Source organism: Vitis riparia, chromosome 13, assembly GCF_004353265.1.
Source record: "Vitis riparia cultivar Riparia Gloire de Montpellier isolate 1030 chromosome 13, EGFV_Vit.rip_1.0, whole genome shotgun sequence".
NCBI classification, from domain to species: domain Eukaryota; kingdom Viridiplantae; phylum Streptophyta; class Magnoliopsida; order Vitales; family Vitaceae; genus Vitis; species Vitis riparia.
The window spans coordinates 23,772,083-23,799,632 of NC_048443.1; the positions used below are offsets into that span (position 1 = coordinate 23,772,083).

Consider the following 27,550-nt stretch of genomic DNA (forward strand, 5'->3'; position numbering starts at 1 on the left):
CTTTATTTTTTGGAATTGAGAAGGCCTCAAATTATTGTTGCAGCTTGTGGAAATTCTGAAGTGAGGTACAGTAATATGCTGACGGAATCTCTATATGCTATTTGATTGGGACTAGAGGATTCTGCAATTGTTCGCTCTTTGAATGTTCCTTATTATGTGGACGTTTGGTGTGACCTTATGCTCTTATTACTGAAATCAGTTGCTTGAACAATGGCAATAAACCTCTATTTCTTATCCAATGAAGCAATTATGACAAAGTCATTGATCCTAAACCTGTGTTATGAAAAATTCCTACTAATATTCTGGTGTAAAATGAGTAGAATGAATCTAAATCACCTATTGAAAGCCTGCTGCTTACGGTAGGAGTTAGGTGGATGGAGGAATACAATGAATTAATGTTCTCTTTGACAGGAGACATTTGCCTTCTTTGATTGGTTTTAAAAACTTCCTTTGCTTTTTCTCTCTCTCTCTGTGGCTGGTTTAATGCCATTTGCCTTTAGATCCACTGTATTCTGATAAAGATCTCCAATTTATGTATTCTTTTTAGAGTTTTTTCAACATTTCATTGGATGTTTTTATGAATTGTTCTATTCTCAAATGGTTCCATCAGAACTGTGGCAAAACAGCACTAGAATATTCCTTTTTCTACTGGTGATAATTTTCTGATAATCATCCCTGTTAGGGATTTTGGGGTATATGTTAGATGCGAATAGAAGGAGATAAGGGTGTTGGAGAGAGTAAATATTGGAATACTTATACTTTTATTTTCAGCAATTATATTTGGTATTATATACACTCAGTTATAAACAAGAAATAAGAAACAAGACTGTCAAAGTTAATCTCTTCCTAAGAATGCTTCCTAATCTATGCTTCCTAAACAAATTATTCAACAATTGCTATATATAAATGGAAAGAAGAATTCAATGAAATAAATCAATATGCAAGGAAACAAATCACTCAAGCTGAAAATAATATTCTGACTCTCACTCAAGCTGGTTTGAAGATAATTTTCATTCCCAACTTGCTCACTTTGTGAAGATATCAACCGATTTCTTCTTTGTTGGAATAAAGAGTGCAAATTTGTCCACTCTAGATGTTTTTCCTCAATAAATGTTGGTCAACTTCAATGTGCTTGGTATATAATCTTCTTCGTTTCTGATCAAAAAAAAAACTTCAATGTGCTTGGTCTTTTTATGTTGTAGTGGATTATGTGCAATGCTTATTGTTGCCTTATTCATGTGGAACTTGTGCATCTTAAGACATTTTAAAGATTGGGAGATGGATAATGTCAAGGAGTTTCTTGGGAAGCTATGTGTATTAGGAAGAAGTAGTGGAGAGGAGGACAAGATGGTTTGGAAGGCTAGCAAAAGTGGGGAATTCTCGATGAAGTCTTTTTACTCCACCTTGGAATTGGAGAATGAAGTGTTAGCCCCCTCAAAGTTAGTTTGGGGCTCTTGGGCTCCTTCCAAAGTGGGATTTTTTTTCATGGGAAGCAGCTTAGGGAAGGATTCTCACCATGGGAAGCGGCTTGGGGAAGGATTCTCACCATAGACCAGCTTAGAAGGAGAGGATGTTTTTAGGAGGTTATTGTTATGTTTAAAGATGCAAAAGAATGAGAAGACCATTTACTCATCCATTATGGGAAAGCAAAGGACTTTGACACTTATTGTTCTTCTTAGTTGGCATTTCGTTCTCCCATATTTGGTGAGGAATTTGTTATAGGGTTGGTATGGGAGCTTTGTAGGCAAGAAGAGAAGAAAGGCTTGGAGAGTAACTCCTTTTTGCCTCTTCTAGACAATCTGGAAGGAATGCAACCCATTAACTTTTGAAGGGGTGCAATGCACTAGTCAATCTCTTAAGAACTCCCTTATATCTAATCCATACATGTGGTCTTAGGGCTATCTTATAGTTGATGGTCAAGCTAGTCCATTATCTGTGATAGATTTTATCGAGTGATTGAGCTTTAAGTGTTAGATTGGGCTTGTGGTTATAGCTTGCTTTTTTTTGTTTTCTCAAATGTATTCTTCGAGCTTTAAGTGCTAAATTTCCTCCCACAAATTTGCAATAACCTGAGATTGACCTATCATTTGTGATGGACCTGCTCAATTTGCAATAAACCCTTTCCTAGTGTAAACTTAAGGTATCTTAGAATGCTTTGAAAAACCTCCATGTGACACCCTAAGGGTGAATGCATGAATTGATTTACCAAGCTCACAACGTAGGCTATATCAGGCCTTGTGTGATAAAGGTTGATTAACTTTCCAATCACTCTTTGGTATATCCCAATTTCCAATGGCAATCCCTCAATGATAGCTCTTAATTTATGATTTGGGTCAATAGGAATATCTGTGGGTTTACAACTCATCATTTTGGTCTCATTGAGCATATCCAGAACATATTTCCTTTGTGAAACAAAATATTCCTTTGTTGTACCTTGCCACTTCCATTCCAAGAAAGTATCTTAAGGCTCTCAAGTCTTTAATTTCAATTTCCTTTGCCAAAAGATTTTTTAGATTCTTCATTTCTTCCACATCATTGCATGTTACAATTATATCATCTTAAAAAACTGAAAAATTCTTTTGTATGTAATATGTGGAGTTGGGCTAGGGTGTATATGGGAGAGGAGTCCTCTTCACTTTTAGGCCTTTATGGAATGGCTTGCGGGTCCTTAAGAGTTGGTGAGGTTGTTTGCTCAAGTGTTTTTTGTTTTTAGGCTGCTGTGTATACTTCCTGTATGCTTTGTGGCTTTTCGCCCTTTAATATATTTGCGCTCTTTTATAAAAAAAAAAAATTATCTTCATAGACCATAAATGTAATTACTTTCTTGTGTGAAGAGTGTTTAATGAACAGGGTGTCATCCTCTTGGCTTTGGCAATACTTAAATTTAAGAATAGACTTAGTGAACCTATCAAACCATGCTTTAGGATATTGTTTCAACCGATACAAAGATTTTTTTCAGCTTACAAACCTTCCCATCATTTGAGTTGTCTTCAAAACCGGGTGGCAAATCAATATAAACCTCCTCTTCAAAGGTGCCTTACCAAAAAAACATTCTTAACATCAAATTGTTGTGGTCAACAATCTAAATTTTCTGTCCAAGATTAGAGAACCCTAATGGAATTAATTTTTGCAATGGGTGCTAAGATTTCTTGATAGTCAATGTCATAGGTTTATGTATACCCTTCGGTTACTAATCTAGCTTTGTCTCACTTAATGGTGGCCATTTACATACTATTGTTTTTTTCCCCTAAACAAATCCACATTTTCCCATGTATAATTCTTATGGAAAGCTCTTATTATAGCCTCTTTCCACCTAGGGTCTTTTGGGGCATATGATACATTTTTTAGGACAAAATCAGAGGACAATTTAGTTGTAAAAGCTTTATAATTTGAACTAAGTCTATGGAAAGACATGAAATTTGAGAAAGGATATTTAGTGTAGGTTCTCACTCCTTTTCTAATGGTTTTAGGAATATTCAAGTCTATATTACACATTGGATTGGATAAAGGAGAGGCAAGAGAGTCAGAATTACCTAATTTCGGGATTAATGACTTGTGTGTGAGAGAGATGTCATCTTTTACTTCTACTGCTTCTTCCTTGAGTAAACCAACAAATCTGGTCTATTACCAGCTGCTGGAATATTTGCAGCTCCATTTTCCTCAGCCTCAACTTGATTTTCTGACTCATTTCCTTCTGCAAACTTCTGTTCATAACCTAGCTATTGCTTTGGTCAAAACACTTGTTGGTATCATTTAGGATTGGAAGAGGAAGGGGGCTAGTTGTCTTCCATAACTGATCTTTATTATAACTCTGGTCACCCTAAAGATCAGCTGTTGGATATGCTTAATCTTCGAAGAAATTAATATCCATAGAGACATGCTTCCTTTTAGTAGGAGGATGGTAGCACTTGTATCCTTTTTGAATAGGAGAAAATTCCAAGAAAATGCACTTTAGAGCTTTAAGATCAAGTTTCAGCCTATTTATATTGTGGATATGAAAAAAAAACAACACACCCAAATATTCTTGGTGAAAGAGATCTAATGATATGTGAATGGGAGACATAATGTTTCAAGGTGTTAATAGGGGTTTGGGAATTCAGAATCTCTAAAGGCATTCGATTTATAAGGTATGGAGCTGTAAGAATTGCATAGGAATTCAGAAAGAAACGCAAGGATTTTCGAGGATAAAGCAAGAAATTCAGAGTTTCTTTGGGACTCTATTGTTTTCCTTGCTTCTCTTTGGGCTTTCTGTTCCAAGGCGTTTAAGGGGACTCCCCTTAATGTGTTACAACTTGGTTGGTTAGCGGTGTGTACTCCATAAGGAATGGTCCTTTATAGAGAGTTCGTTTGTTTTCTGTGTATTTTCCTGTAATTTAGTTGTCTTTAGCGGGAGGATTTCTCATCCTTCTTATTGTACTTCTTTTTTCTATCAATATATCTTTGTGTTGTTTCCAATAAAAAAAAAAAAGAATTGCATAGGGACATTTCTAGAAAAAATCATTACTTTGGCTCCTCTAATAAGTGCCTATTTTTTCTTTCTTCCATCCATTTTGTTAGGGTGTACCTGCATAAGAAGTTTGATGCACGATCCCATTTGTTAGCAAAATATGAACCCAAGGTGTTGTTGAGATATTCCCTCCCCCACCCAATTATTAGATCTCAACACTTGCAATTTTGTATGAAATTGGTTTTCAATAATGTTATAGAATTGCCTGAAGGTGGTGGCTGCATCGGATTTATCCTTGAGGAAATAGATCCATGAAACATGGGTACAACCATGAACCATCCATGGAACTAATAAACCACTTGAATCTTGAAAGACATTTTTCTCTTGAAGGACCCTAAACATCACTGTGCACCATAGAGAAAGGAGTTTCAAATCTCTTATTTATGGAGAAGAGGACATTGGGTGGTATTTTAACCACTCACAAACCTCATATTTAAACATAGAAGGGTCTAGGTTTGAGAACATTTTGGGGTACAATGCCTTTAATGACATAAAAATTGGGATGACCAAGTCTTTGACGAAGTAACCAAACCTCTTCCTCTTGATCCCCACAACTCCTTGTTTGACAAACTTTCATATCACCATTCACCTTTGGCTCCAAGTAGTAAAATCCCTCTCTCTCTTCACCATGGCAATCATCTTCCTATAATTAGGTCCTAAAAGCATAACAATTGTGAAAGAATGATATTGAACAATTCTTGGACTTTGTTAATTTAATGATGGACAACAAGTTACATGCGAAATTAGGCACATGAAGAACAGTCAAACCTTTACCACTAATAGGTGTTAGAGACCCATTAGCGATCTTTCTTTTCGCGAACAAGGGGCATAAGTTGAGAACAAAGTTGACTCATTTGTCATGTGATCAGTGGCCCCTAAATCAATGATCCAGGAACTTGAAGAAGAGAAAAAAACTAAGGGCTGTATGATTTTACTTGACTGTGCATATGTACAAGAAGAGGAGAAAGGAACCTCAAATTTCCTTATACATTTGTACAAGAGGTCTAGTTGTTCCTTGGTGAAAATAGGCCTTACAGAAGTGGAGGCAGCAGCTGGTTTTTCATCAAATGCAGCCTCTGTGGCAACTCCTTTGGTGATTTTGCTATTGCTATTAGCTGGTTTGTTTCTATTTGCTCCAAATTGTGGTTTCCATGCAAGTTGTAGCAAGTCTCCTTAGTGTGTCCTGGCTTATTGCAATGATCACACACCAGTCTTTATCTTTGTTCTTCCTTGACCCAAAATTACATGATCCAGCAAGCGAGTTTTCTTGAATGGTAAGGGAGGCCCTAACATGATTGCCCTTCTACTTTCTTCATTATGAACACATGCATAGACTTCTCCTAGAGATAGAAGGGGAGCTAAATCAAGGATTTCGGCCCTAACCTGGTCCAACTCTGAGATAAGGTGCAAATATCCTTTCTTGCTTAGCTTTGAAGGGTCTTCAGCAGATTCCATTTCAAAGTGTTGATAATAGACAAGCTCCTGCCCTAGAGTTTGAAGTTTGTTGTTGTATGCTGTCACTGAAGATTCCCTCTGTTTTGTGTCATGGATCTTACTTCGCAATCATAAATCTGGGCAATATTCCCCACATTTGAATATCTTTGAATCCCAAACCTCCATGGCTATTGAGAGAAACCAGTCTTACTGATCTCTAATTGCATAGAATTCAACAATCAAAGCATGATCATGGAGTTTTCTACATCTCATGATTCAAAATCTGGATCTATAGATTTTGGTTCCTTCATAGTAACGAGCAAGTACCCAATTTTCCACTATGCTCAAGGAAGTTTTGTCCATTGAGTTCTCTGTGGTAATCTGAAGAGTAGGATTACTACCATGAGCTAAGGTTCATGATTGACCGCCCATGGCCTTTGCTAATGGACTATTCTGAGACACTTCTGACTTTGTTTCAAGTGAAGAAGGATCAACAAAGAGCAAAAACAAGAAAAAGATCTAAGACTTACCGATGAAGACCAATGAGAACTTAGACAAATTTAGGTTTCAGCAATGAAGGCTAAAAAAATCAATGCTTAGATACCATGTTGAAGAGAGTAAAAATGGGAATAGTCTTATTATTTTCAGCAATCACATTTAGTATTATATACACTCAGTTATAAATAAGAACAAAGAAAGTAGGCTATCAAAGTTAATTTCTTCCTAAAAAAATCTCACTCTTTTTAAGAATCCAGAGTGATGGTGAAAAGTTTCGAAGTGGAGAAGAAGGCCTTTGAGGTAAAGTTTGTAGGCTCTCACGGGGGAACTTAGATCACAATAACAGAGAGGTCTCGAGATCATGTTTTCCTGGTGGGTCTTGAAAAGGAGGAGATGGATTGGTTGTCAATGCAATTGAAGAAGGTTGTGGAATTGGTGGTTTCCATGGGTTTCATTTGGAAGTTCAAGGATAAGGTGAGGACTCATTTGTTGGAGACATGCTTCAACAGTAGAGAGAGATTCATCAAAATATCGGAATTTGTTACAAATAGAAAAATCTTTATTTTTGTAGTTCTTGAGGGTATTAAAAGTGGTGGGTGGGAAACCCTAAGGAAGGTGATATCTTCAGTGGTGGAGTCTACTTTCCATATTGTAAGTGTTTTGAAGGAGGTGATTGCAAAGAAATAGGTGTGTATCAAATATTACAGAGGGAATCGATCCTATGCAGATGTCGTTGTAGAGGAGGGTCTAAGGAAAGGAGCCTTATTGCTAGTTGGAAGATGGGCTAGAGCTGTAATTTGTGAAAGTCAAAGAAAATTTCAAGGATGGGTTTCTGTTGGGAAGGCTATTGCGAGGTTGATGGGCTTGAAGGGAATGGTTTCTATAAACCTTATGTTAAAACATAAGGGTTGTTTTTTTTTTTTTTTTTGTGGATTTTGTTGAAAATGTCAAGTGGCTCCAAAAGCAAGGGAGGTTGATAGCGAATGGAGGTTTTGTCTCTCCAAGGAGATGGTCACTTAGAGAAAATGCAGTAGTACTGAGAAAATTCAGGAGGGGTTGGATAGAATTAAGGGGTCTCCCATTTCATTTGTGGAATGAAAACCAGTTGTGTTATATTCTGAAAAGTTGGGGGAAGGTGATGTAGGTGGATCGTGCTTCTCTGAAGCTTGCAGATTTGTCAAAAGTTAATATGTGGGTGGAGATGCACCCAAATGTGGTGTTGCCTGTGCTACTGGAGGTGATAGACAAAGCTTAGACATTCACGGTTGTAGTCACAGTCATTGGGGAAGAAGCATAAATTGGTCCTGTGAGGATTGGAACTCGTAGTAGAGGCGAGTTTGATTTAGCAAGAGAAGGCGTCTTTTCCAAGCATTCTCCAGAAAATGGGCATGGGGCGACTTAAAAGGAAAAGTGAGATGCAACTGGAGGTCACTTTCTCAATCCTTTATCTCATTTTCAAATTCAAACCCTTCTAAAAAAGGAGAACGACCTAAGAAAGAAACAAAGGTGCCTAAAGGCGGGAAGCCCATCCAAGCCCACAAAGCCTTTAGTTATTGCTTTAAAGTCCCAGACTAAGATTTTGGCCTAAAGTGGAGTGAACCCATTTGTAGAAGATGGTCTTAGGCTTCTCAACACTACAATCGTCAAACAAGCCAATTAGAAAGAAGGGCATTCATTTGTGTTTTCAATGGGTGGACCATCAGAGCCTTCATCCTCAAAATTTCAAGGCATAGTTTCATGTTCTATGGATATCCATTATGGCGTACTCTCACAAGAATTGTCTAAGAGAAGGGCAACCCTAGACGTCATGATGCATCGAGCGAAAAGTTGGTCTCCACGCCTAAAGGTGTCGGTTACGAAAAGAAAATCTACATCGTTCTACCCATTATCTTAAATGGAATAGAGAAATGCAGTGGGTGAAGTCATTTTGATGTTGAGCAATGTTTATGTGTCAAAGAGCAAAAAGAAGAGGGTCATTTCAGTCGAAGCAACTCCAGTAAAGGGATGAGGCTTCTTAGTCATCATTCAGGGTGGACAAGTTCCACTCTAAAAAATTTCCCAAGTAGTCATTGAAGGGGCCGAGGGAGGCAAAGGGCTCTCGAACTATGGTTTGTCAAGTCAGGTGTGTTTTCCTAACTTAAAAACCTTTGTTAAGGGCCAACCTTTGGCTTTGGCTTTTGTTCTGAATTCTCTCTCCATCTCTTTTGCTTCTACTTTTCCCCTAGTTCAATGTCGACATGTGTTGTTGGACCCTTTAAAGTTAAGCCTAGCTACTTAGGTTGTATCCCAAGTGAACGTTCTTGGTGTAGAGTCTAGCCTTCATGTTGGCGTTACTATTTCAGTAGGCATGGAGTCCCTTAGAGTTGTTAATAACCAAAAGCCAAAAGATTGTTCTTTCCTCAAGACACCACTTAGTAGCCCAAATGGGCACGGTGGCTTAAGTAGAGGTCTGTCCCAAGTTCCAAAACCCCTTTTGTTGGAAAGTTTTCATGTGGAGGGCCTCACTCCTAGTAAAATGGTCAAGGTGCATTTGGTATTGGAGAGTTTAAGGATCAGAATTGTCAACGAAAGTGAGAAAGGTTTGTTAGAGGATAGTAGGAGGGTTAATCCTATGGACAAGGTTTATCCCAGAAGGAAGAATAAGACAATGTGTGGAGCCCTTGGGGCAACTTAGGTTTGTTTAGGTTTTTGTTAGGCTCCTTTCAGTTTACATGAAGATCATAAGTTGGAATACAAGAGGGTTGAGGTCTAAGAAGAAAAGAGCCATTGTCAAGGTTTTTGAAGTTCTCAAGAACCAGATATTGTGATGCTTCATGAAACAAAGAGAGAAACTTGGGACATGAGGTTTGTGGGGTGGTGTTTGGAAAGGTAGAAATAAAGATTAGCTTGCTCTTCCAGTTTGAGAGGCTTTCAGGGGAATTGTGATAATTTGGAACTCAAACAAGTTCAACTGTACAAAGAAGGTTTTAGGGTCTTTTTCAGTGACTGTTAAGTTGAATTCTGATGAAAAAGGATCGATCGTTTTGGCTAACCTTAGTTTATGGTCTAAATAAGCCTAATTGGAGGATGGATTTTTGGATGGAGCTACAAGACCTCTTTGGTCTAACTTTCCCTAAGTGGTGTGTAGGAGGGGGCTTCAATGTAACAAGGAGGATCTTGAGAGACTGGATGTTTCTAGGCTAACCTTGAACATGAGGTGTTTTGATGGGTTTATAAGAGAGAGTGAGTTGATAGATCCCTCTCTTGGAAATGTGGCTTTTACTTGGTCAAATATGCAAAAAGCTCCTATTTTTGCAAAAACTTGGAAAGATTTTTGTTCTCAAATGAGTGAGATTATTTTTTCTCTCCAAGTCTCCAAGGAGCGCTCCCTAGATGGATCTCAGATCATAGCCTAATTTGCTTGGATACTAATCCTTTTAAGTGGGGCATGACTCCTTTTAGGTTTGAGAATATGTGGCTACTCCATCCTGTTTTTAAGGAAAGTTTTAGATCTTGGTGGCAAGAGTGTCAAGTTGGTGGATGGGAAGGTTATAGATTTATGAGGAAACTAAAGCTCGCTAAATCAAAGTTGAAAGAATGGAATAAAGTGTGTTTTGGAGATTTTAAAAAAAGGAAAAATTCCATTCTTTCGGACATTTTTAGGATTGATCTAATTGAACAGGAGAGGAATTTGAATCATGATCTTTTATTTGTGAGGACTTTAAGGAAATGGGACTTAGATGAAATATTGTTAAAGGAAGAGGTCCACTGGAGGCAAAAATCTAGAGTCAATTGGATAAAAGGATATTGCAACTCTTAAGTTCTTTCATAGGGTGGTTAATGTGAAGCGAAACAAGAAATTCATAAAGTTCTTGGAATCTGAGGAGGGAGTTACTTTGAGCAACATTGAAATTATTTCAGAGGAGATAGTTAATATTTTTAGGAAGCTCTACTCAAAGCCCGATGGTGATTCTTGAAGGGTTGAAGGGTTAGATTGGTCTCCAATTTCTAGAGATAGTGCAGCTTGGCTAGACTGTTCATTTTCTGAGGATGAGGTACATCTTGCAGTTTTCCAATTGAGCAAGGAAAAGGCCCCTGACCTTGATGGGTTTACTATTGTGGTGTATCAAGAGTGTTGGGATGTGATTAAAGAGGACCTCATGAGGGTGTTTCTAAAGTTCCATAGCAATGGGATAATAAATCAAAGTACTAATGCCACTTTCATTGCTTTGGTTCCCAAAAACAGCCAAAACTTTAAAATCTTAGTTTTCAAACCTATTAGCTTGGTTTCAAGTTTATATAAGACAATAGCTAAAGTCTTATCAAGGCGTCTATGCAAAGTTCTCCATGAAACAATCTTTATATCCCAATGATCCTTTGTTGAAAGGAGACAAATTTTTTATGTTGTGTTGATAGCCAATGAAATGGTGGATGAGAAAAGGAGGTTAGGGGAGGAAGGGGTGGTCTTTATAATTGATTTTGAGATGGCCTATGACCATGTGGATTAGGGATTTTTGGACCATTTGCTAAAAAAGAAATTCAACTCAAATTGGAGAGCTTGGATAAGGGGTTATCTATCTTCAACAAGTTTGACAATCCTAGTTAATGGAAATGCAAAGGGTTGGGATAAGGCCACTAGAGGTTTAAGATAAGGAGACCCTCTCTCTCTTTTCCTTTTTACCATTGTAGTAGATGTCCTAAGTAAGATGATGATTAGAGCGGAGGAAAGTGGGTTAACTGAGGGATTCATTGTGGGAAGGGATATGACAAGAGTGTCTATGTTATAGTTTGCAGATTACACCATTTTCTTCTTTGAAGGCTCTCTGGAACATTTGTAAAACCTCAAGCTAATCTTCTTGATCTTTGGGCAATTATCAAGGTTGAAAATCAATTTAGAAAAGAACACCCTTTCTAGTATTAACATAAGCCAAGAGTTGTCATCTAGGTTGACTTCATTCCTTGATTGTGGAGTATTAGAGTGGCCTTTATCTTATTTGGGTCTTCCCTTAGGAGGGAACCCAAGGACGATAGGGTTTTGGGATCTAGAATTTCAAGGAGGCTAGATGGGTGGAAAAGGGCTTTTTGTCCCCTGGGGGGGGATTACCTTGATTCAATCATGCATATCTCACATCCCTAGCTATTTCCTCTATCTTTTTAAGATCCTAGTATCAATAGCCTCAAAGATTGAGAAATTGCAAAGGAACTTCCTTTGGTCAAGGGTAGGGGAGGGCAAAGAAAGACCATCTTATTAGTTGGGATGTACTGTGTAGGTCAAAGGAGTTTTGAGGTATGGGGATCGGGAAGACTTTCTTGAGAAATCGTGCTCTTTTAAGGTACTCACCAAGAGCAGTATCTGCAACATTCACATTGGAAATCAGTACAACTAGGGTATGAAAAAGGTACTCAAAGATCATTTTAGAAAAGTGCTTAAACCTTTTTCTAGGCCTGCTGGAGAGGGTTTGGTCATTGAGGCTAGCGATGTACTTTTTGCAGAGCTTGTTTCAGGTCAAGGCCTTGGCTCTATCCTCTCTCTAAGTGGAGGAAGATTCTGCTATTGTCAAGGGAAAAGGTTTGTGAAGTTTAATGGATGGCTTTGCTTAATTAATACTATTGCCAGTCTAGATGCTCCTTTTTCTGGTGTCAACACTTAGCTAGATCATGTGGCAGATTGTTTAGCCCAGTAGGAACCAAAACAGATGGTTTCATTCATAATGGATTCTTTACCTGAGTTTACTGAAGCCATTTTTGGGTTGTACAATGTTTTTTAACCTTCAGCCATGCAATTGTTTAAGCCCCTCCTATAAATATCTTTTCTCTTGGAAGATTTCCTGAATTAACACATCTATCATTTCTCAAATTTCCATTTCATGTGTTCATCTTATCGAACTTGGGGTTGATAACATTAGGCCCTATTTGGATTGTCTTCTTGGAAGCTAAAAGCTCATTTTAAGTCCAATATGAGCTTCTACTTGTGTATATGATTTTAGTAAACATATTTTTGACTTTAAATAGAACTTAAGAAGGAAGCATAAGCAATTTTGCTTCTCATGAAAGTGATATAATTATAGAGTTATCTTTCATGTCTATAATGCCAAACTCCATTGAGTACTATTAAGAGAGAAGAATGATGTCAAAGAAAGTGATATCGACACTTGTAAATTAGCAACATGATTGAGGATCCCAACACTTAGCTTATGAAAAACCATTTCATGGTGTGAGGAATCAATTTTTTATTTCTAAGATGAAGTATATATGCAAAACACACACATCCAAAAGGTTGTGGAGGATATAGGATGGAATAAGGTGTTTTTCATTTCACCATTGCCTAATCGTTTTAGACACAAATCCATTCAAGTGGGGACTAAATCCTTTTAGGTTTTGGGAACATGTGGTTGCTCTCCTCAGAGTTCAAGGAAAGATTTAGCTTATGATGGAGAAAATCTCAGGGTGAAGGGTGGGAAGGTTATAGATTCAGGAAAAGGCTACAATTTGCCAAATAAAAAATGAGAGAATGTAATATCTTTCATAAATTTAAAGAAGAGGAATGTGAATACTCTTAAACACATTGTTAGCACTGATGCTTGTGAATAGGATGAGAATTTGTCTTCTGAGCTTGTAGCTCTTAGTGCCTTAAGGAAGGGGGATTTGAAGAACATGTTGTTAAGGGAAGAGAGACATTGGAGGCAAAAATCTAGGGTGTGATGGGTAAAAGAATGGGATTGCAACTCTTTAAGTATTTCCATAGGGTGGTTAGTGTAAAGAGAAACACGAAGTTTATCAAGTCCTACGTGAATGAAGAAAGGCAACTTTAGATAATCTTGCTAGCATTTTATAGGAAATGGTGCAGTTTTTTTGAAAAATTATATCCCAAGCCCCTTAGGGGTTCTTGAAGGCTAAAAAGGTTGGATTGGTCTCCTATCTTAGGAAAAAGTGCTATTTGGTTGGATTGAAGAAGTTCACAAAGTCATTTTTAGTTAGACTAGGAAAAGGCACTAGGCTTGATGGTTTCACCATTGTTGTGTTTGAGGAGTGCTGGAATGTGATTAAGGAGGATTTTTAAGGGTATCCTTATAGTCTCACAATAGGTGGGGGTAATAAGCAAAAGCACCAATTCTACCTTTATCACACTTATGTCAAAAAAGAGTTAAACTAGTAAAATTTCAGATTTTAGACTAGGCTCGCATCTGAGGAGTCCTTCATGAAACCATTCATTTCTCTTAAGGAACTTTTGTCAAGGAGAGACAAATTTTGTATGCAATACTGATAGCCAATGAAATGGTGGATGAGAAAAGACGATAAGGGGGAAGGTGTTCTCTTCAAGATTGATTTTGAAAAGGTCTATATGATCATATAGATTGGGTCTCTTTGATCATGCAGAAAGGAAAAGGTTTAGTACAAACTGGAGGTCTTGATGGATGCTTGTTTTCAATAAACTTTGCAATCTTAGTGATTTTTTTTTTTTTGATCAGTAAGTAATATGTGTATTCAAAAGAGGCGCTAAAGAAGCGACTCAAATAGTTATAGTATAGAACAACTCACCCCCTTACAAAAGAACCCAAGCCACAAAAAAGCACAAAAAACCCCTTCCCTTAACGCATGCACACCCATTCTATAAAATCTATTAAGGTCGAAGGACCATCTTTTATCCACAATTTGGTTTCCGACCATAGTAAATACACAAAAGAAATTTTCAACTTTTGGATGGACAACACATCGTCCTCAAAAGCAATAGAATTCCTAGCCTTCCAAATAACCCAAAACAAGTATAACGGTCCCAAAAGCCACGCCACCTTCCTCTTCTTTCCCACAAAGGAGCCTCTCCAACCTATGAGAGTTTCCTTAACCGAAAGCGGAAAAACGCAAGAAACTCCAAAAAAAGAGAGGAGCAAAGTCCATACCTCCCTTGTTCTTTCACAATGAAGGAGGAGGTGGTCAATTGACTCCCCACACTTTTGGCAAAGAAAACACCTATTTGCCAAAGCCTAATTCATGTTTTGCGAACGGTCCAAAGTTAAAACTCTATCCCACGAAGCTTCCCACGCAAAGAAGCTTATCTTGGGCTGAACACAGGACATCCAAATAATCTTTGAAGGGAACAAAGCATAAGACACCAGCTGCATTGCCCTATGCAAGGATTTTACCGAAAAAAACCCCATCATTTGATTCCACCCATCTTACCCTGTCCTCCTCATCCACCCTCACCATCTTCCCTTCCAAGCAACAAAGTAACCTTCCCACTTCTTCCATCTCCCAATCATTAAACGACTTATTGAAAGTAGGGGTCCAACTTCCCCTCCTTTCCCCCTCAGCTGTCCAAACTTCATTTACTCAAGCCTCTTTTGACGATGCTATGGCAAATAATGAAGGGAAAGCCTCGTTTAAAGGGCTGGTACCACACCACTTATTTTTCCAAAACCTCACATTCTTACCATCCCCCACCTCATAGCCAAAAAAAGGGGTTACAAGCTGTCCCACCTTATTTATAGCTTTCCACAAACCAACTCCATATGCCTCCCTAATCTCACAAGATCTCCATCCTCCTTTTTCCTCCCCGTACTTTCTTCTGATCACCTGATTCTAGAGGCCCTTCTTTTTGTTTGCAAAACACCATGCCCATTTGCCTAGGAGAGCCTTATTAAATGAACCAAGGCTCTTAGCCCTTAGACCTCTTATACTTTTGTCTTCACACACAATCGGCCACCTTACTAAGTGAGGTTTCTGCTCGAGAGTGCCACCTTCCCACAGAAAATCCCTTTGTATCTTTTCCAATCTCATCCTAACCGCCCTTGGTAATTGGAAGATGGACATGAAATAGATCAGTAGGTTGGACAGCGTACTTCGAATTAAGGTAATCCTTCCTCCTTTTGAGATGTACCGTCGCTTCCACATAGCCAATCTCTTTCTGAATCTTACATCTATTCCATCATATACACCAATAGATTTAAAAAGGGCACCCAAAGGCATTCCTAGATAGGTGGATGGAAAATTTCCCACTTTATATCCAAATTCATCCGCCAACTCTCCCACATTTTCAACTCTACCAATTGGGATTAGTTCACTTTTTTCCATATTCACTTTTAACCCTGACAAGACCTCAAACCACATTAACAGCAAGCACAAGTGTGTTAACTGATCCTCTTTAGCTTCACAAAAAACCAACGTGTCATCAGCAAACAATAAATGTATAATCTGGACCCCTTCTTCCCCGAACCATACAAGGCGTCAAAAAACCTCCAGCAACTGCTCTTTTTATCAAACAGCTAAAAGCCTCCATCACTATTACGAATAAATAAGGCGAAAGGGGGTTTCCTTGCCTTAAGCCCCTTGAGCTCTGGAAAAAACCCGTTGGACTGCCATTCACCAAGACTGAAAATCTGCCAGTGGATAAACACCACTTTATCCAATTACACCACCTTCTTCCAAATCCCATTTTCCCCAATACCACTAATAGGAATGACCAATCCACATGGTCATAGGCTTTCTCAATATCTAATTTGCACAATATTGCCCCTCTAGTACTTTTCAAAATGGAATCTATTGCCTCATTAGCGATCAAAACTGCGTCCATAATCTACCGTCCCTCCACAAAAGCATTTTGAGACAAAGATATCACTTTAGCTAATACTCCTTTTAACCTGTTAGCCAACACCTTAGCTAACCATTTATAAAGCCTTTCCACCAAACTTATTGGCCTAAAGTCCTTCAAGTCCTCAGCCCCCCCTTTCTTAGGAATCAAAACTACGAAGGTTGCGTTCAGGCTTATGAAAAATCTCCCTGTTTCATGAAACTGTCTGAACGAATTCATAACCTCCTCCTTCACAAAATCCCAAGCAAACTGCCAAAAGGTCATTGAGAAGCCATCCGGCCCTGGTGCTTTCTCTCCGTTATAGCCTACCAGCACTTCAAAAACCTCCTCCTCTGAAAAAGGCTTCTCCAGCCTCTCCACATCCACCTCTTCCAGCCTCTCAAAATTTAACCCATCTATACTAGGCTTCCAATCACCAGGATCTGTTAACAGCTCTTGGAAATTTTTGCCAACCTCCTCTTTGATTTCCCTTTCCTCAGTTAAACACCTTCCATTCACCTTTATTCTATTAAGTTGATTCCTCCTTCTGTGAGCATTTGCCATTTTATGAAAAAACTTGGTATTTCTGTCCCCCTCTTTCAGCCAGATTTCCCTAGACTTTTGCCTCCATGACACTTCTTCCAATAAGGCCCACTTCCAATAAGGCTTGCCTCCTTGCTAGCCTCTTGTTTTTCTATTGACAGAGAACGAACCCTCTCTTCCTTATCCTAGTAATCTATTGAATTCCACGCATTCTGCTTCTCGAAGTCAATCTGTCCAAAAACCTCTTTATTCCAACTTCTTAAAAACATAAAGCCTTCAATTTTTCAATCAAGATGAAACTAGCCGATCCGCTCACTTGAATCCTCTCCCACCATTGTCTGAGCACCTCTTTAAAGCCCTCACTTTTCAACCACATGTTCTCAAATCTAAAAGGTGTGGGCCCTCTCCTCATTCCTCCCCCATCTAGAAGAATCGGGGCATGATCAGAAACTGGCCTAGCCAGAACAGTTTGGATGGCCCCTTAAAAATGAGCTTCCTAATCCTCATAAATAAGGAATCGATCAATTCTTGACTTTAATCGATTATTGAGACCTCCACACCACGTGAACACCCCCCCTTGAAGAGGCAAGTCCCTTAAATCTAACTCCTCAACCACCTCTGAAAATCTCCTCATCACCTAGGACAAACGGCCACCTCTGCTTTTCTCAGAGGGGAATCTAATCATGTTGAAATCTCCTGCTACGTACCAAGGTTCATTCCATAACCCTCTAATTGCCCCTAGCTCACTCCAAAATTCTTCTCTCTCCACTTTCACTGTGGGCCCATAAACTCCTGAGAAACACCAACAGAAACCATCCTTACAGTTCTTAAATCGACAAGAAATTGTAAATTTGCCCACTCCCATTTCCTCTAATTGCAATACCCTGTTATCCCAAAACACCAAAACCCCCTTAGTCGCCCCCCAGGAATTTAAAGCCCCCCACTCCAAGCATCTTCCAACCCCGAGGCTTTTGACCAAACCATTTGACATCTCTTGGATTTTTGTTTCTTGTAGACACACTAAGTCGACTTCCTATGATTTAATCACATCCTTCATCAATTTTCTCTTTTCCCTGTCGTTTGCCCCCCGTACATTCCACGACAGAATTCTTAGCTTCATCTAACAGATTCTTGATGGCCCCGATCCCCTTCAATTCCACCATAATTCACCGACCACTCAAGTTTCTTTAACTCATGATCAAATCTCGAAGGTCTCTGACCTTTTCTCTTTTTTCCGGTGACCCTCTCAGAACAATCCCTTCTTTTCCTTATTCTGTTGAGGAGTTTCAAGATCTCACTTTCAAAGCCCTCCAACGACCAGAGGTTTAGACAAACGGATCCTTTTTCCTTATTCATTACAATTGATGTTTTAAGTAGGATACTGTTAAGAGTGGCAGAGAGTGGTATTTTAGAAAGCTATCTAATGAGGAGTAGAACTACAATGTCATATTTTCAATTTTTGGATGACACCGGCTTTTCTTCTAAAGCTTGAATGGAAGATTTGCAAAATCTTAAGCCAATCTTATTGGTTTTTGGGTGCATATTAGGATTTAAGATCAACTTAGACAAGAACGCTCTGTTTATTATCAACATGAGTTGGATTACTAGATTGGTTTTGATGTTTGAATGTAAAGTCTTTATTACCCTTTATCTTCTTTGGGTCTCCCATTAGGATAGAACCCAAAGACTAGTGTCTTTGAGGATCCAATTTTTGATATAATTTTGCGTAGATTAGATGGTTAGAAAAAACTTTTTTTTTTTCATTCGATGGAAATATAACTCTTTCAAGATTCCATCATCATTGGGGACTAAGATTAAGGAAATGTAAGAGATTTTCTATGGTTAGGGTTAGAGAGGCTAAGAGATATAATCTCATTAGTTGGGACATAGTGTGCTAGCTTGAAGTGCAAAAGGGTTTGGTGTTTAGGAAAATTTCTTTGAGGAGTAAAGCCCTCTTAGGGAAGTAGATCTGAAGGTTTCCTAGGGAAAGTGTTGCTCTTTGGCATAAGGTCATATAGGGCATCTTTGGGATGCCAATATACTAGTCAAGTTGTGACATTGTTGATGGAAGGCCATTGCATGGGTTTTTTAGGTTTTCTCTTGACATACTTGATGGTGGGTGATGGGGTAAGGATTTGTTTTTGGGGAAATTTGTGGTTGGGGAAACAATTCTCAATTTCCTAACCTTGTTAGAGATGTTACAATTAGAAATTCTCCAATCTCATTTATCTTTTTAGTATATCCTTCCATTTTTCTTGGAGCCTTCACTTTTGTTCTAATCTCACCGACTTGGAGATATAAGACCTTGAAAGACTCATGTTTGCTCTCGCTCATGTGTACTTGTCACCATTTATTCCAAACGAGAGAGCTTGTTCATTATCTTCTTCTGGCTTATTTACCATAAAGTCTTTCCTTGTAAGCGTGTCAATCTATTAGCCTTATTCTTTTCTCTCAGCTAAGGTGAATGCCTTTGCTTAGTTAGTGGCCAACAAGAAGGTTAACACCACTGACATACTACAAATGAGAAGACCTTATAAAGCCTTTAGTCCTTATCGTTGTACTATGTATATGGAGTGGAGAATTGATTGACCATCTTTTTTTACACTGTCCATTGACTATAGGCTTATGACATAGACTATTCGAACTAGCCATGTTAGATTGGTTTCCTACTAGGAGTGTATTTGACATGATAACCATCTCCTTCAAGGGTTTGGTGAATACCTTCAAAATCAAAGTTCCATGTCAAATCACTTGTTTCATGCTATTTTAGATTGCGTGGTAGGAAAGAAATGTAAGAATTTTTTTGGACAAGTGGAAGACTTCAGAGACGTTATGAGGTTTAATTTATTTATATTCTTCTTTCTAGGCCTCTACTACTTTTTTTTTTTTTTTTTGATAGGTAAAAGATCTGGGCCTCTACTACTATAATATTAAATGACACGTCTCTCATTATTCAGCTCAATTAGTATTCGGGGTGTGGTTCAAAAGACTTTGGATAGCAAAGACATGAGCATTGATTTGGTTTCTTTTTTATGAACATAATTTAACCCCATGAAGTGAGGAGTCACTTTATATTGTATTATCTCATGTGGTACTATATAGATGTACTGGTCTCCTTAGTATTTTGGAGAAGGTTCACTCATATATATATAGCCTTTTAAAACTGATGAGGGCATACAATTGATAACATAACATGCCTTTAGGATTGCATTACTCCTAAACTATTTAGGACGTTCTAATGTGACATTAAAGTTCTGCTAGCTTTCGTTAGATTTCTATTCTTTTGCAGAACTGTAATTTTGGGAAGGTTCACACACACACACACACATATTTAGCCTTTTAAAACTGATGAGTGCTTACAATTGATAACATAACATGCTTTTAGGATTGCATCACTCCTAAACTATTTAGGAATATTCATATGTGACATTAAAGTTCTGCTAGCTTTCATTAGATTTCTACTCTTTTCCATTCTGCAACCATGTTTTATTTAGGGGTATAATCACATGAAGTATGATGAGTGATGCATTGAGAATCACAATAAGCCTACAAAACATTTGTATGATACTCTAAAGCATTATTGATTGCAATATGGACACCAGAACCAGGTTGAACGTTAGTTTCTTTGTAAAATAATTGAAATGTAGAAAAAATAAATTATAGAACCTTTCAACAAAACTTACCATGTGATTTATGAATAATCATCAACAAATGGCTCAAAGTAAGAAAATTATAACAAAAATTTGTGCTAGTTTGATGTCAAATACCGTCATGAACAACTCCAGAAAGAAAAAATTAATGATGAAGAAAATACCTGCAATGGAGGACAATCAAGCCTATAGTGTCATAGGCAAGCAAAAAGATTGAAGAAAATACCTTCAAAACTAAAAGTTAGTCGAAGGTAATAGAAATCATAAGTTCATGACCTTTGCAATTGTCCTCTTCATTGCAAGGTCCCAAAAAACACAAGAAAAGCAGGTCACTATACAATTCAGGGGTTTAGTTAATTGACCCATAGATAAGAGATTAAATAGAAAACTTGGAACATAATAAATATAAACAATTGGAAAGATAATTTGGGATGTTCTCCAGGAACTAGTTACTAAACCATTACTGTGCAAGAATAATAAAAGGTGATAAGAGCAACTTCATGTGAAGTAGAAGATAAATGAGATTTACTACCTATATGTGTAACACTTCTAGGTTTGTCTAAAAAATCTAGATGATCTTGAGAAAAGTGATAGGATAAGAGAAAGTAACAAAGAAAAAAAGGTGAAAATGGAAAGAAAAGTGGAAAAATGAGAAGAAAAAGAGAGTTCAAATCAGATTAAATGTGCTGTAAGGCCATACTTACGTAGTGAGAATTCAGAAGAATGAGAGAAAAACTGACTACACAAGGAGCAGTGCTCACTAGTATCTTTATGTTCTCTTTTTTTTTTTTTTTTTTTTCTGAAGTTACATTTTGACACCTATACCTTCAGCTATTATAGGAGTCCTAACTTTATAACATATTTGATACCTTCTTTTGTAAAAGTACATTTCATTGTTTGTACAGGAACCTTACCTTGTTCATTTTTTAAGATAAAAATGGCCATCTAGGCTTCTTTCTTACTTTTTCTTGAAAAGTATGTGAAGGCCTTTTTATCAATTGCATGAGAATAAAGATAATTTATGTCCTTGACCTACTTAGCATGGAATCAAGTTTAAAAACTCCTTTTTAAACATTTATGTTGACTAATCTAATTGAAGATACCAAGGAATTAACTCTCTAATGATTTAGATTTGATTGGAAGTACCAGGAAATTAATTCCCTAATTTCTAGGACCATTTTTAGATTTTTGAGATTGTATTGTTATATATTTCCTATTTTATATTTTTTAGATTTGATAAACAAGAGGATTTCTAGGAATTAGTCAACTTTCTATGTAATTTAGTTTTCTATTTTTTTAGGATTATACTTATCATTACTGTATCATTTTGTTAGAAATGCAATGAATAAAATCATTCTTTTCCACAAGAACTAAATTTGCTAATAGCTCTCTAGAAAAGAGTTAGGCAATGCACCCAAACTTCATTATTTTGGTTGATTATGCTTACAACATTGAGCCTTCATTACTAATTAAATCTGATCGAAACTCCACCAATTGTCCAAGAGGCACTTAGGAACAAGAATTGGAGGAAAGTTATTGGCGAGGAGATGAGTGCTCTTGAAGAAATAAGACATTGGAGATTGCTAAATTACCTAAAGAGAAGAAATCAATGGAGTGTAAATGGGTGTTCAACGTAAACTATAAGCTAAATGGAACTTTGGAGAAATATAGAGCTACACTTGTAAACAAAGGCTACACTCAAACATGTGGAGTGGGCTATAACGAAACTTTTGCTTCGGTAGTAAAGATGAATATTACACTAGTATTATTGTCCTTAGCAGCTAATCTTGGTTGGTCTTTGCAACAGTTTGACATTAAGAACACCTTGTTGCATGGCGACCTAGAAGAAGAGGTCTACATGGAAGCACCTCCAAGGTTCAATGATGGATTCAAGGCTGACGAAGTTTGCACATTGTGAAAGGCATTATATGGCCTAAAACAATCTCCTAGAGCATGGTTTAAAAGATTTTTGCTAAAGTTATGGGAAACTAGAAGTTCATATAAAGTTAGGAGAATCTGCTCTCTTTGGCAAGTGGTCAACAACTAGTAAAATCACAGCCTTAATTGTTTATGTAAATGATGTAATTATTACAAGAGATGATATTGAAGAAATAGACGAACTTGAGAAATGGTTGGCCAGAGAATTTTAGATAAGAGACTTGGGAAAAATTAAGTATTTCTTGGGAATTGAGGTGACTCATTCAAGAAATGGTCATTTTATTTCCTAACAAAAGTATATTCTTGACCTTCTCAAAGAAACCAGGATGCTTGCATGAAACTTGCTACACAGCTATTGAACAAAATCAAAAGTTTGGAGAAGCATTAGAAGATGTAGTCATAGACAAGGGGAGTTACTAGAAGCTAGTTGGGCAACTTGTTTATTTGTCTCCCACAAGACCTAATATAGCTTACGCAATGAGTATAATCAGTCCATTCATGCACTCCCCTAAAGAGGCTCACTTACAAGCTATGTACAAAATTCTGTGATACCCAAAATTCACTCCATATAAGGGAATACTCTTGAAGAAAAATGAAGAATTAAGTTTGGAAGCCTCAATGATGCAAACTGAACTAGATCAGTAGTAGACCACAAATCAACCTTAGGGTATTGCACTATTCTTGAAGAAAATTTACCGACATGGAGAAGTAAGAAACAAGCTGTTATTGTCAAGTCTAGTATAGAAGTAGAGTTCAAAGTCATGACACAAGGAATTTGTGGACAACTTTGGCTGAAAATAATTCCTAGTGATCTAGAAGTGAAGTGAAAAGGGACTATGAAGCTATACTGAAACAATAAATCAATGAGCAATATTACGCACAACCCCATTCAACATGATTGTATAAAACATATTGATGTGGATTGACACTTCATCAAAGAGAAGCTAAATAGTGGATTGATTTGTACTCCATATGTTTCAATCTTAACAAAGGGTCTACGAAGTCCCTTGCTTCAAAAGATAACTAGTAAGTTGGGAATGAATGGTATCTACTCACCAGCTTAAGGGGGAGTGTTAACAAATCTGATTGAAGATACCAAGGAATTACTCCCTAATTTAAGAGATTTGATTGATAATACTAGAAAATTAATTCATTGATTTATGGGATTGTATAATTGTATAATTTACTTGTAATGAAGAGGATTTCTAGGAATTAGTCACTTTCTTTGTGTGATTTAGTTTCCCAATTTTGTATAATTACACTATGAATACTATATCATTTTATCATAAATGCAATGAATGAAATCATTCTTTTCTATAATTTAAAAATAAAAAAATAAAAAACAACTATTTCATTCCATTGAAATAGTAATTACTAAGAAGGAAGAGAAATCCTTCTAATATGTACACATGTCAAAAAGACTAATGGTAGTGTACTAGTCCAAATAGGCAAATTTATCTACCAAGGCCACAATGGTTAGGACAATGATTACTACAAGTCAGAGTGGTAAAAAATCTCCTACAAAAGAAACCAAATGGCTTGCTTCACACTTTTACTAATGTATCTATTGCATGATTAATTAAGTGAGGAACTCGAAAAAAGGAACATCCCAATTTTGAAGAAATATCGATAATTTGTTGCAACCACCTATTGACCTACAAGCTCATGATTACAAAATCTCCTTCTACTAAGAGAGAGGAGAGGCACAAAATTTTCACCTACAAGCTCTATTCCTTCCCTAAGCTTTGAAGCATGATTTATAAAGTTAATGCTATAAATTAACGTATCTTTGAATATATTTTTTGATAGGTAAATTTTTGTCCCCATTGGGACTTGAGCTTGGAACCTCCTACAAATGCTTTCCAATCCTTTACCACTTAAGCCAGGCCTCAAGGCCAACACATCTTTGAATACATTATTATTGTCCTTTTTTTGTTTGTTGGGATGGAGGTTTAGGTTCTATGCAAATTAAATTAATATACTAAAAGACCCTTACCACAAGAGGGAATGATTCTCACATACAAAATCTATACCAAGAGCACCATTGAAGCGAAAAAAGAACAATAGTAAAGAAAAGTGCACAAAAAGTGCTTACTAGCAAGCCTAGCCCATGCCCAAGCTATCAACAAAATCTAATAAAGATGTGTCATGAAGCTCATTAAGGTCATGAGACGAAACAAATAAAGATTTTGGGAAAAAGTTTATATGCTCCACAGCCTCAAAGCCCTTTTCTTTCTAGTTTGCACAAACATTAAAACAAACAAAGAGGGCTATATAACCACCACCACTTTTATCTGACATAATTCTTTGTATTAAAACTGTCTTTCCCCATTTTTGAGTCCCTTAGCCTCAGCTGTATTATTGAATCAATGTCAGTTAAGATACAACCATTTCCCACACTTGCAAGCCTTAGTTCAAATCAGAGCAAATAAGGGTTGTTAAAAGGCATAACAAAATGGGATGCAACTTTAATACGAAAGAATTATACAAAGATTTCCAAACAGGAAATCAAAAGAAAACAACTACCAAGATCCCCGCATGGTGTGTGTTCTCCCTAAACAATCAACTACTAAAGAAAAGAAATGTTCATCACCTCAAAGGAAATGCATAGTCCATACCAACAAAGAATTTAGGAAAGACTTGTTCAATCCCAGGTCAAAGCGATTTATACTCTTAATCATGCTGCTGCCACATGATTAAGAGTATTAATCATTTGCTTACCCAAAACAAATGCAAAGAGGGCATTCTGCATACCTCTAAGCGTCTCTTGCCCACAAGAATGACGTTGGTTGCACCCATGCAATCCCAGTTAAAAAACAATAGAGACCATACAGTGAAGGGCCCTTTCTACAGTGGATGGGAATATGATTGCATGACTTCTCCATGTGCTTACCCAAACAACTCTCACTCCTTTTGTAAATTGATTCAACCTTGAAAAGTGCCCTTGAACTCACACTTCTATTGTAGGAAAGGACCTTGGTCCATCTGGAGATAATGCCTTGAGAAAATTTTACAATGAAGCATATCATCTTAGTATGCCTCTCCCGAGCTATTGCCATAGCCATAGCTGATACCACCTCCTAAATGCACCTGGGAAACAACTTCATTGTCTCCAACTCCCAATAATGGAAGGTTCTTAGAAATATGGGGCTCTAACCCTCCGACGCCCTACTACTCACAAAACCACAACCTAGACATCCGCTGAGAAGCTATGCTGAACAGAGAAAGATGACACTCAAATGGATATTCCCCAGACGCTTTTTAGTTCAAAATTTAAACCCCCAACCATCAATTGGTCCCCCAACAACAACAACAATAAAAAAAAGGTTGTTTCCTGATTTCAAGAAATTACACGGTTGTCTCAAACTTAGGCTCCACACTAATGTATTTAAGGCATGAGGCAACAGTTAGATGATTGGTCCTCTCCAGATGAGGTAGGCCTGAAAAATTTATAAATATATATACTTCTATATTAAGCCTTAGCTAATCTTGTCATGCTTGTATATTTATTTTCTAGAACTTTACATATGCACTCAAATTATTTCTTGTATTGTTCCATTGGGAACTTCCCGCAGGTTCTGAGGTTCCAAAATACATTTTTTTCTGATGTGCAGGTTGGTGTTTCACCTTCCTTTTCTTCTAACTTTTGAAGCCATGGGGCATCGATACTTTACAAACTCATTCCAAATGTCTGTGGCAGACCAAGATCAGAACCAATATCATATGGATGCATATCAGCCTTATATTCATTCAGGTGCACAGCTGGAAACCTTTTTGCATGTCCATTCACTTCCTGGATGATTTTTTCTTTTCTTTTTTTCCATGGCGTTCTTTTAATCCCCATGGACTTTGGGTTGTATCCTAGCATGTAGTGAAGAGCTTTGATCTTCTAGAAATTTGGTGGTGTTTGTTTTTTGGCTAAATAGAAAAAGACAATATTTGACTTTTTCTATTTAGCTAAAAGCAACCTATTGATATCAACAAAAAAAAAAAAAAAAAACTAAATTGAACCTATAGATAACAAGTTCACTTTAATTGTGTTAGTTGATATCAATAAATTACTTTTAACTTCATAGAAAAAGTAAAATATTTTGGCCTTTTCTATTCATCCAAAAAACAAATACCATAACGTCTCTAAGCTTATAACAGTTTAATTATAAATAAGTTTTGCGATAAGGTTGATTGTGTAAATTGATTTGAAATAGGCACATGAAGGTCCTAAAAGTTTCTCCTATCTCCATGTTTCTTAACCATGTTTCTAATTTTTTCATTGTTCCTCACTCTGTCTCACTTCTCAAGTATGCATCTAATACTCCTCAATAGTTCTGAACTTTTTTTTTTTCTTTTTTTTGATAATGTGTACACATGTCCCATGTGCCTCCACCTCTACCGATGATGAAGACCAACAAATTATTCTAAATATGTTGCACATATTCAGGGTGAAGACATGATTATGAAAAGTATTTGTGACAGCATTTCAATTTTGGTCTACTTTGAAATTTTCAACATTTTCTGCTTCATTTTCAGCCTTCAAAAATTTTTAATGGAAATTTTATATCCTTGATTCTAAAATTTCTGGAGACAACTAAGGCAAGGTTGAACACCATTGTTTAGCCTAAAAGATCCAACCCTTAGATTGCTAACTTTTACCACAGGTAATTGCTGATTCTGATATTTGTATACAGGAAGGGCTGCTGATCCTGTGTATGGATCTTATGTTCATCAAATGGAGAATGCGCTCACAAGTGGGGTAAGCAGTGCCTTTCCGCGGAATCTGGATTGCGGAACCAATGAACATTCTTTATCAAGTTTCAGCATGCAAAGGCCGTGTTTTCAAGCAGCTGTTCCAGGTCCATCTCATGATCCATTCTCACACTTGTCAGCTTCTGGAACCTTTTATCAGACTCAGGAGAATAATGCTAGCCATGCTCGTTCTACTTACTACAACAGAAGCACTATTCATGAAGTTGAAGGTGGTTCACAAGATCCTTCAGTGCAAAACAGCAGAGGGCCATTCAAAAGAAAAAGCCCCAGCATTTCTATAGCCTATGAGAGGGGCATTCCAAGCAGATTTTATGATGCAGGAAGTTCCTCTGGTTTTTCTGAATTTCATCTGGACAAACCAACTTTAGATTATCAAAACTACTTTTATGGTCCTGGGTTATCTCATTATGGGGCCAGTAGTCTCTCAATTTCTGGTGAAGCATCTCTAAGGAATGTGAGAAGACGATCTAGATTTGAGTGGGAACCCAACAGAACAACTGGTCATTTATCAAGCTATTCTTCTCATTATTACTGTCCAACAACCAATCTGATAAACCATTCTAGTAGAGTAGACCTTGCAAATTTAACAGCCAATTCCACCACTTATGAAAGGAGCCATACTGCTGTGCCTCCAGCTGGTTATGGAAGATTTTTAAATTCAGGTTTGTTTTC

At 37.3% G+C, this 27,550-nt stretch overlaps 1 protein-coding gene across 1 annotated transcript in view; it reads left to right on the top strand.

The window, feature by feature from the left end:
• The window catches only part of LOC117929350, a 43,714-nt gene that overhangs the window by 5,901 nt on the left and 10,263 nt on the right, over window positions 1-27,550 (top strand). Inside the window, exons 2-3 of the mRNA XM_034849641.1 lie at window positions 25,729-25,868; window positions 26,800-27,540. Of these exons, the coding sequence (XP_034705532.1) occupies window positions 25,769-25,868; window positions 26,800-27,540 (841 nt within the window). The 5' untranslated portion in view covers window positions 25,729-25,768. The remainder of the gene's footprint in view (window positions 1-25,728; window positions 25,869-26,799; window positions 27,541-27,550) is intronic.